The 10,850-nt window shown below is 45.5% G+C and overlaps 1 protein-coding gene and 2 long non-coding RNA genes across 3 annotated transcripts; all 3 read left to right on the top strand.

Moving 5' to 3' along the window:
* Positions 1-287: 287 nt before the first annotated feature.
* Positions 288-1,176, top strand: LOC123401991. The gene is made up of 2 exons (XR_006611216.1): positions 288-757; positions 861-1,176. It is a non-coding gene; the product is annotated as an uncharacterized LOC123401991 (long non-coding RNA).
* Positions 1,177-2,973: 1,797 nt separating this feature from the next.
* LOC123404835 (E3 ubiquitin-protein ligase UPL3-like) lies at positions 2,974-3,953 on the top strand. The gene is made up of 5 exons (XM_045098783.1): positions 2,974-3,315; positions 3,408-3,512; positions 3,618-3,698; positions 3,775-3,883; positions 3,925-3,953. Exons 1-5 carry the CDS (start codon positions 3,175-3,177, stop codon positions 3,951-3,953), a joined length of 465 nt encoding a protein of 154 aa, XP_044954718.1. The 5' UTR covers positions 2,974-3,174.
* A 5,226-nt stretch (positions 3,954-9,179) lies between these two features.
* On the top strand, positions 9,180-10,185 carry LOC123401990. Its single transcript, XR_006611215.1, has 2 exons — positions 9,180-9,766; positions 9,870-10,185. It is a non-coding gene; the product is annotated as an uncharacterized LOC123401990 (long non-coding RNA).
* The last annotated feature ends 665 nt before the right edge of the window (positions 10,186-10,850 follow it).

Raw genomic sequence — 10,850 nt, 5'->3', positions numbered from 1 at the left:
GCAGAGATATGCTCCGGTCCGACACGCCTCGGGTTCGGGACGTGTTCATATGAACCCTGGCAGCAGCGAGGACAATGATGAAAAGTAGTCTAGTTTTATCTAGTTTTAGTTTTAAATTTTATGTAATATATTTGCATCATACTGTCGTTTTCATTTGTATCGTACGGACTATATGTGATGTTGGTTTAAACTCAAGTGTAACTATTTCGGGTAATTTCCAATGGGTGTGATGTTCCTTTTTTTTTATTTCTTTGATCATTAGTTGCAAAAACTTGGTATGTCATGGATGTGCCATATAGAGCAACTCGGTGAAAGTTTTCTGAATTATTCTACGTGTTTACCATGAATACACGTGTGCTGCTAGAAGCTTTGACTGTCATATATACGAGGCCAAGTTCCAAAATAAAACGTTCATTCACACCTGTTGTTCTCACCTTTCGAGTAACCGATTAGTTAAATATAGGCATAACACCACGTGCCCTTAGACTTAGTCATGTGTGCATCCCTTCCAAACCAGTTGCATACATGTCTGTTACTATAAATACCACGGCTTGCAAGGACAAGACAGATCACACTAATCAGATTAAGAAGAAGCATAAATCAACTCAAACTGATAACCAGCCCCCTGTCATAGGTTATCAGCCCCCTGTCATAGCGCGTACAATGGCATCCTTGGCAAGATCTGCTCGTCTTCTCGCCATCATGTTCCTCATCGTTGTCGCGGTGATGATCACGACCAGCCCCATCGTAGAATGCGGTGAGTACTCAGCTGCCTCGTTTTTACCTAATATAAGTTCTGGCCCCTCCCGTAGTCCGTGAAATGGTCAACAACGGTATTTTATATACGCTTGCACTTGCAGCGATCAATTTCGATCCCAACGCCGGCGAACGGCTCAAGAAGAATATAGAGCGCCCCCACTGAATGCAATGGTGTCACCCGAGCAGGAGGTGGTGCTGAGGGCCACCACGGAGAAATCCCTCAGTCTTGATGGTGGCTATCTCTATTGCAATCTGATGTGCCAAAATTAAATAATAATAATAAATGGATAGAATTAGTGCCTCGGTATGTATGCATGCACATAGGGGATCAAATTTGTGAGTACCAAATCCAGCTGGCTCGGTGCCTATTTATTGTAAAAATGTCAGTCAGGTTGAATAAATAAATGTTCAAGTTAATAGATCTCAGTACTCCTTCTCTTGGAAATTATTTATTTATCTATAGGCAAAGACACGACGCGGTTGTTGCCTTCTTTTTATTGCTTATAACTGATCGCTCAGGCTGCAAACTAAATCATTTTTTAGGCACAAACCGCAAGCTAGTCTCTTACATCTATATTTTCGTAGTCTTTTGACTTTGTCAACCAACTTGTGGAACACAAACTGAAGTAGGTAAGTAGTCAACAGAGAGCCGATATCTTGTTTAATTTTATTTATTTTTGTTTCTAAACGTAAAGAGGAATAGAGAAGGGCATTAATGTTTATTGCTTGAGCCTCGTGCCTATACCTATAGATGTACATGATCAACTTGAAGTACAAGAGAAGCTGAAATAGTTCGTAGTCTATTTTATATTTCCTAACTAATTATGATACTCAACAACGCGCCACAGTCACAAAGGTAGCGACACAGGTGATGAGACTGAAGAGGTACCAGAATGTAAGCCGACGGATACCCCCCCCCCCCCCCCACACACACACACATAAGTCGTAATGGTCGATGCATCGACGGAATTCCTGGCTAGTGTGGAAACCAACGAGGTTGTTCAAGTAAGACGTTAGATATTTGTGCCCATGTTGATGTACGTGAGAATGTAGGATGGTATAGTCGTGGTCGAGGTAGTTGCGCGAGGGACGAAGTGGTCTATGTCCAGTCGGGGTGGCCGGTGTCAAGGTAGTCACTGTGGAGCCGCGGGGGCACAGAGGCGCCGAGTTAGTCTTGTGCACAGTGGACTCGAGGTAGGGGTGCGCTGGGAAAAATACGATGTTGACAAAGCATTGTGATGGCACATGTCGGTGTTGTCAGCATCGGGCATGCATAGACGAAAGAAGTCGATGTTGACAAGGCACCTCACTGGACTTGCTAGGCTTGGTGGACACATCGTGGACGATGGAACATGTCAGTGTTGTCAGCACCGGGCATGTGTAGACGAAAGAATTCGATGTTGATGAGGAACCGCACTAGGCTTGCCAACCCCGGGGACACGTCGTGGAAGAAGGCACACTTTAGTGTTTCTAGCACCAGGCATGCAAAGACCTGCTCATGGTCAAGGGCTACTCGCGCACAAAAGAGCTAATGTCCATGGGCGAGAGCATAACCGCCGGCCCTCTCGTCGGGAGGCCATGATTCGACTATTTCCCGAATGACAACATCTCGTTATGCACCAGCTTCATTTCGCTGTTTCTAACCCTTTCTATGACACCGGTGTCGAGGAGGTCCCGGATGCAAAGTTTATTTAAGTCTCGACGACTAGGTCGAGAAGGTACATTCTAGTACTCGTTTAGCTCGCAGCCCACAACGCTCCGAGCTAGGGCAACGACAGGTTTACAAGAACATACGCCCTTGAGATGATAATGTCGGTGGTCTTGACGGCACGGAGGTGCTCCCGCCGGACATACATCAACGTGTTAGCGCTCTCCTTCAGAGTAAGGTGGGCGTTGATGTGACATTTGAGGTCGGCAACGAGGCCTTCGTCGCGCACCGGTGTGTGCTCGCTGCCTGATCCACCCACTAGTAGAAAACGAGGTTGTAGTCCTGGTTGGTAAGGGCCTTTAGTCCCGGGTCATCAACCGGGACTAATAACTTGGGACTAAAGCCCCCCTAGTCCCGGTTGACCACGACCTGGGACTAATACACATCCACGTGGTTGGCAGCTCGCACCGCGGGCACCAACCGGGAGTAAAGGCTTTGGTGCTTTGGGGTTTTGGGTTTTAGGGTTTATTGTTTATTATTTTTGCTTTTCATTTTCTATTTTTCATTTCAAACATATTTTACACCATCATATACTGTAGACGTTATGTATATATCATAGAATTTTTCGTATGACCATATATATGGAAAATGATGTCTACCAGTTAGTGGTAACTACCTCCGACACATGAATTAATACATCTAATGATCACCAGAGGTCAAATATAAACCTCGCCGGACTTTGTTAATTCGAGAAAAATTCCTTCGCCATGATTGTCTGGTTCCTCTTCGGTTCTTTGTTGTTCTTCCTCAATTCCCTCCGTGGAGCTCCTATCGAGGACCTGTGTTTAGCTTTTACTCTTCCAGGTTTTCCTGATTATGTTCTCAAAGAAGGCGAGCAAAACATAATTGTAAGTGATGTGTTCATGTTAGGGATTTCGTGTTCACATTTGCTCTTCTTTTTATGCGGGAAGTGATAAATAGAGTTTATTCTTTCCCTTAGGTTAATATCCACAACCTAGAGGAGTATGTTTCTTTGGTAGTCGATGCGACAGTGAAGTCAGGGATTATGAAGCAGGTTGAAGCTTTCATATCAGGTTTTAGCCAGGTGCGACCTCATTCTGTTCGCTTGTCAACTCCTTTTAATCATTGTGTAGATGTATCGAGACTTATTTACTTTTCCTAAATGACTGTGTACTTTTCTTTGTTTTAGGTCTTTGATATCTCATCCCTCCAAATATTTTCACCTCAAGAGCTTGACTATCTAATATGTGGTCGTCAAGAAATATGGGAGGTAACGCTTCATCTCCCTCTCTTGATTTCACTTGTGTCCTGTTACATTTCCACTGAACTGGCCTTGATTGCTGCAGGCCAAATCACTGGTGGATAACATAAAATTTGATCACCGGTTTACTCCTAAAAGTCCTGCCATTATAAATGTAAGTACACCCTTATTTTCCTATACCTTAATCTGGCACTGTATATGTTTAATGATATCTTGATCCTCTCGTTGTCTGCAGCTACTCGAGATCATGGCGAAGCTACTTGAGATCATGGCGAAATTTACCCCTGATCAACAGCATGCATTCTGCCAGTTTGTAACTGTTGCTTCTTCTCGGCTTCCAACTGGTGGTTTGGCTGCCCTTAGTCCCAAGCTTACCATAGTTCAAAAGGTGTTTTATGTTGGCATCTCCTTCATATACGTCTTGGTTATTATTGGGTCCCGCTGCGATCCGAACGTTTCGGAAACCCCGGGGTCCGGTTATGTGGAACTCGTCAAACCTCATAGTATTGGCCTATTGTGGCCAGTTTTCTATTCTATTGGTCACTGATTTTGGGTCCTCCTAGGATCCGAACGTTTCGAGAACCCCGGGGTCCGGTTATGGGGAAATCGTCAAAACTAACCGTTTTCACATATTCCGATCAGTTTTGTATGCTATTAGTCACTGATTTTAGGTCTCGATGTTACCCGAATCTTTCGGGAACCCTTGGATCCGGGTACGAAGAACTCGTTAAAACTCGCAATTTTGGGCTATGCCGACAGTGTAGTATGCTATTAGTCACTGATTTTGGGTCCCGCTGTGATCCGAACGTTTGCGGAACCTCAGGGTCCAGTTACGGGGAACTCGTAAAAACTCGCAGTTTTGGCCTATTCCGACCACTTTTCTATGCTATTAGTCACTGATTTTGGGTCTTGATGTGATCTGACTATTTCGGGAACCCTTGGGTCCGGTTACGGGGAACTCATCAAAACTCGCAATTTTGGGCTATTCCGGCCAGTTTAGTATGCTATTAGTCACTGATTTTGGGTTTCGTTGCGATCCAAACGTTTCGGGAACCCTGGGGTTCGGTTGCGGGGAAGTCGTCAAAACTCGTAGTTTTGGCCTATTCTGGCTAGTTTTGTATGCTATTAGTCACTAATTTTGGGTACCGCTGTGATCCGAACGTTTCTGAAAAACCAGGGTCCGATTACGGGGTACTCGTCAAAACTCGCAGCTTTGGCCTATTCCAGCCAGTTTTGTGTGCTATTAGACACTGATTTTGGGCCCCAATGTGATCCAAATGTTTTGAGAACCATTGGGTCTAGTTACGGGGAACTCGTAAAAACTCGCAGTTTTGGCCTATTCCGGCCAGTTTTGTATGTCACTGATTTTGTGTCCCGTTGTGATCCGAACGTTTTGGGAACCTCGGGGTCTGGTTACGGGAACTCGTCAAAACTCACAATTTTGGCCTATTCCAGTCAGTTGTGTATGCTATTAGTCATTGATTTTGGATCCCGATGTGATCGAAATGTTTCGGGAATACTTGGTCTTGTTACGGGGAACTAAACAAAACTCGCAGTTTTGGCCTATTCCGGCCAGTTTTGTATGCTATTAGTCACTGATTTTGGGTCCCGCTGTGGTCCAAACTTTTTCGGAACCTCGGGGTCCGATTACGGGGAACTCGTCAAAACTCGCAGTTTTTGGCCTATTCCGGCCAGTTTTATATGCTATTAGCTATTGATTTTTTGGGTCCCGGTGTGATCCAAACATTTCCGGAACCTCGGGGTCCGGTTACGGGGAACTCGTCAAAACTCGCAGTTTTGGCCTCTTTCGGACAGTTTTCTATCCTACTAGTCAATGATTTGGGATCCCGATGCGATCTGAACATTTCGGGAACCCCTGGGTCCGGTTATACGGAACTCGTCAAAACTCATAGTTTTTGCCTATTCTGGTGCGTTTTGTATGCTATTACTCACTAATTTTGGGTCCCGCTGCGATCTGAATGTTTCGGGAAGCCCGGGGTCTGGTTACGGAAACTCGTCAAAACTCGCAGTTTTGACCTATTCTGGCCAGTTGTGTATGCTATTACTCACTAATTTTGGGTCCCGCTGCGATCCGAACGTTTTGGGAACCCCGGGGTCCGATTACGTGGAACTCGTCAAACCTCATAGTTTTGACCTATTGTGACAAGTTTTCTATGCTATTGGTCACTGATTTTGGGTCCTCCTAGGATCCGAACGTTTCGGGAACCCCGGGGTCCGGTTAGGGGGAAATCGTCAAAACTAACAGTTTTCGCATATTCCGGTTAGTTTTCTATGCTATTAGTAACTGATTTTAGGTCTCGATGTGATCCGAATGTTTCGGGAACCTTTGGGTCCGGTTAAGGGGAACTCGTCAAAACTCGCAATTTTGGGCTATTCCGGCCAGTTTAGTATGCTACTAGTCACTGATTTTGGGTCCCGCTGTGAGCCGAACGTTTGTGGAACCTCGGGGTCCAGTTACGGGGAACTCATCAAAAGTCGCAGTTTTGGCCTATTCTGGCCACTTTTCTATCCTATTAGTCGTTCATTTTGGGTCCCGATGCGATGCGAACGTGTCGGGAGCCTTGGGTCCGGTTATGGGGAACTCATCAAAACTCACAGTTTTGGCCTATTCTTGCGAGTTTTCTATGCTACTAGTCACTGATTTTGGGTCCCGCTGCTATCCGAATGTTTCGGGAACCCCGTGGTATGGTTACGGGGAACTCGTCAAAACTCAAGCTTTTAGCCTATTCTGGCCTGTTTTGTATGCTATTAGTCACTGATTTTGGGTCCTTCTACGATCCAAACATTCTGGGAACCCTGGGGTCCGGTTACGGGGAACTCGTCAAAACTCCACCTCCTCCGACGCGTGAGCGCACTCCACCTCCTGCTCCTCCGCCTCCACCGGCGCGTCAGCAACTGACGAAGAGAGACGCCGCCGCTCCGGTGGCTAGCAGTACTAGAGGCGGGAAGAAATTTAAATATGGTCCAAGCCTCAAGCCTCTTCCAAAGTTACCATATGAGATGACTCCCGAGAAAAACACGAAAACCGTGGCCGCCTATACTAAGGCCCATTTTGCACCTAAACGTCCACCTCCAAAGGAGAATGTTGATCCGGTAAAAGCGAAGCGCTATCTGGATGCCCTTGAGAGACCACCATCGGTACCACGTCCGCTGCCATCACACTATGAGCGAATTATTCAAAAGACACACACTAAAGCGAAGCAGTCGGAAAGCTTAAACACCAATGGTTCGAGAAGTGGGAAACAAATTCTCTAGCTCGGCGAACAGCAGAAGCAATCGTGCCCCCCTCTCAAGGTGTTTACCGATGTCACTGATGTTGAATCGGGAGTAGTGGCCGCTAATTATCCTGGTTTCAGTCCTGCTGATTTCATAAGCAAAGATGTACAGTTGGAAACAGCCCCGATAGTAGCCCTTCACATTTTTATTTTATTACCATCAACTGTGTTGATATATATATATATATATATACATATATATACATATATATATATATATATACATATATATATATATATTGATGCCCTTCTTTAAATTAGATCGAGCGTATGCGGCAAGAACTCCTACCAACTGATCGCATACGAGCAATTCAAAAGGAATTGACGGGATTCTTTGTTGAGCATGTCATACCATCAGACGGGGCATATCATCAGGATTTCCTTACCGATTTTGGTGGACGATAGATATTAACTAGTTAGGGATCGCAAGAGATGTTATATATTGTATATATGCATGATCGTGTACTATACATAGTAGCGTCGAGTTGTTCGACCAAGCACGGAGAACAAGAGGTCACTTCTCTCTATATATGTTCATGACGAAGTTGTGTAATTAATGGTTCGTTCATTTACTTACTAGCTAGCATCAAGTTCTCTCTATAGGTAGTAGCTACCGTCGATGAAGCACGAAGAGCGAGATATCACTTCTCTCTGTATGTAGTAGCTAGCTAACACAATATGAAACCCCTAATAAAACCCTCCAAAATCCTAACTCCCCATTTCAAAAAAAAAACCCAGCGCCTGCAAGCTGCTGACGCGGGGCTGCCTTTTGATCATAGTTGTTGTTATCAATCGGGACAAAAGTTCCTCCTATCTGGACGCCCCGCAGCGGCCACGTGGAGATCCTTCGGGTCCGGTTCGTAAGAAAACCGGGACTAAAGGTTTGGACCTTTGGTACCGATTGTTTTGTCCCGGTTGAAAAACCGGAACTAAAGCCCGTCTCGAACCAGGACTAAAGTCATGTTTTCTACTAGTGGAGAGATGAAATCATTCCTAGTGTGGAATGTGGGTGCTTTTCTCTTGCTGGTCTCGTGGTGTTTCTGTCGTTTACGTGGTGAGCAAATGGAAACTAATTTAACTAATTGAACAAATTATTAATTAACTTGAAACGTAGACAACCAAGCGCAAAGTAATTGAATTAATTAATAAATCTCAACAAACAAGTATGTTTTTAGTGAACATTTGTTAAGTAGCTATTCGCTTTGTGGTGCAAACGACGATGAACTAACCTTAGAGCAACTCCAACAGGCGCGTGGAGAAGAAAAATCATTTTTCATGCGCGCATCCTGTGTGTGCGCTTCAGGACTCGCGGGAAAGTTCGGTGCAGTAAAAATACTGCGTGCGCGTGGGGCACTTTTGGTCTGTGATGTTGCAGGCTCGATTAAAGCAACGCATTAGAGCCCGCCAACCGCTATTTTTGGCCGCTTTCTCTGCCCCGCCGCCCCCACTACCCGCCGATTTCTCCGCGCCGCTGCCCCTGCGACATTCTTCGTCGTCTCTGGCGCCTCTCTCTTCGCCCCCGTCGCCTTCTTCCCTGCAGCCGCCATACCTTCGCGCGCCCGGAGAAGCTCCGGCTAGCGCGGTGTCTGGGCCCGTCCCTTCGACGTGTACTAGGAAGAGATATGCTCCGGTCCGACACGCCTCGGGTTCGGGACGTTCGAGACCTCCCAAGCTGCCGCCCGCGTGTACACCGCGGCGGCGTGGCGGCTCAGGAGGCCACGGGCTCAGATGAATTTCCCGGAAATTCAGACGCGCGAGGAGGTGTAGGCCCACGCGCCTCCACCGCGGCTAATCACCGCGGAGGACCTCAACATCAAGCAGAGGTGGGAGTGCAGTCTCCTCATCACCGAGATGAATGAGCAGGCCATGACGGTGTGGCGCGAGCGATTCCCGCAAGATGTCACCGACGAACACGCGTTTTGGGCACGAAGGAGGGCGGACCGACTTGCGAAATGCAACAAGAAGCGTAAGCCGAAGGCTTTGGCGATTTCCTAGTCGGAGAACCCGGTCATCTTGTGAGGCTCGAACGATGAGGGGTGGACGGACGTGTTCATATGAACCCTGGCAGCAACGAGGACAATGATGAAAAGTAGTCTAGTTTTATCTAGTTTTAAAGTTTTATCTAGTTTTAGTTTTAAATTTTATGTAATATATTTGCATCATACTGTCGTTTTCATTTGTATCGTACGGACTATATGTGATGTTGGTTTAAACTCAAGTGTAACTATTTCGGGTAATTTCCAATGGGTGTGATGTTCCTTTTTTTTTTATTTCTTTGATCATTAGTTGCAAAAACTTGGTATGTCATGGATGTGCCATATAGAGCAACTGGGTGAAAGGTTTCTGAATTATTCTACGTGTTTACCATGAATACACGTGTGCTGCTAGAAGCTTTGACTGTCATATATACGAGGCCAAGTTCCAAAATAAAACGTTCATTCACACCTGTTGTTCTCACCTTTCGAGTAACCGATTAGTTAAATATAGGCATAACACCACGTGCCCTTAGACTTAGTCATGTGTGCATCCCTTCCAAACCAGTTGCATACATGTCTGTTACTATAAATACCACGGCTTGCAAGGACAAGACAGATCACACTAATCAGATTAAGAAGAAGCATAAATCAACTCAAACTGATAACCAGCCCCCTGTCATAGGTTATCAGCCCCCTGTCATAGCGCGTACAATGGCATCCTTGGCAAGATCTGCTCGTCTTCTCGCCATCATGTTCCTCATCGTTGTCGCGGTGATGATCACGACCAGCCCCATCGTAGAATGCGGTGAGTACTCAGCTGCCTCGTTTTTACCTAATATAAGTTCTGGCCCCTCCCGTAGTCCGTGAAATGGTCAACAACGGTATTTTATATACGCTTGCACTTGCAGCGATCAATTTCGATCCCAACGCCGGCGAACGGCTCAAGAAGAATATAGAGCGCCCCCACTGAATGCAATGGTGTCACCCGAGCAGGAGGTGGTGCTGAGGGCCACCACGGAGAAATCCCTCAGTCTTGATGGTGGCTATCTCTATTGCAATCTGATGTGCCAAAATTAAATAATAATAATAAATGGATAGAATTAGTGCCTCGGTATGTATGCATGCACATAGGGGATCAAATTTGTGAGTACCAAATCCAGCTGGCTCGGTGCCTATTTATTGTAAAAATGTCAGTCAGGTTGAATAAATAAATGTTCAAGTTAATAGATCTCAGTACTCCTTCTCTTGGAAATTATTTATTTATCTATAGGCAAAGACACGACGCGGTTGTTGCCTTCTTTTTATTGCTTATAACTGATCGCTCAGGCTGCAAACTAAATCATTTTTTAGGCACAAACCGCAAGCTAGTCTCTTGCATCTATATTTTCGTAGTCTTTTGACTTTGTCAACCAACTTGTGGAACACAAACTGCAGTAGGTAAGTAGTCAACACAGAGCCGATATCTTGTTTAATTTTATTTATTTTTGTTTCTAAACGTAAAGAGGAATAGAGAAGGGCATTAATGTTTATTGCTTGAGCCTCGTGCCTATACCTATAGATGTACATGATCAACTTGAAGTACAAGAGAAGCTGAAATAGTTCGTAGTCTATTTTATATTTCCTAACTAATTACGATACTCAACAACGCCCCACAGTCACAAAGGTAGCGACACAGGTGATGAGACTGAAGAGGTACCAGAATGTAAGCCGACGGATACCCCCCCCCCCCCCCCACACACACATAAGTCGTAATGGTCGATGCATCGACGGAATTCCTGGCTAGTGTGGAAACCAACGAGGTTGTTCAAGTAAGACGTTAGATATTTGTGCCCATGTTGATGTACGTGAGAATGTAGGATGGTATAGTCGTGGTCGAGGTAGTTGCGCGA

Source organism: Hordeum vulgare, chromosome 6H (assembly GCF_904849725.1).
Source record: "Hordeum vulgare subsp. vulgare chromosome 6H, MorexV3_pseudomolecules_assembly, whole genome shotgun sequence".
Classification (NCBI taxonomy): domain Eukaryota; kingdom Viridiplantae; phylum Streptophyta; class Magnoliopsida; order Poales; family Poaceae; genus Hordeum; species Hordeum vulgare.
Note: the sequence above shows the minus strand (reverse complement) of the source record. Positions and strands in the feature narration are given on the sequence as shown.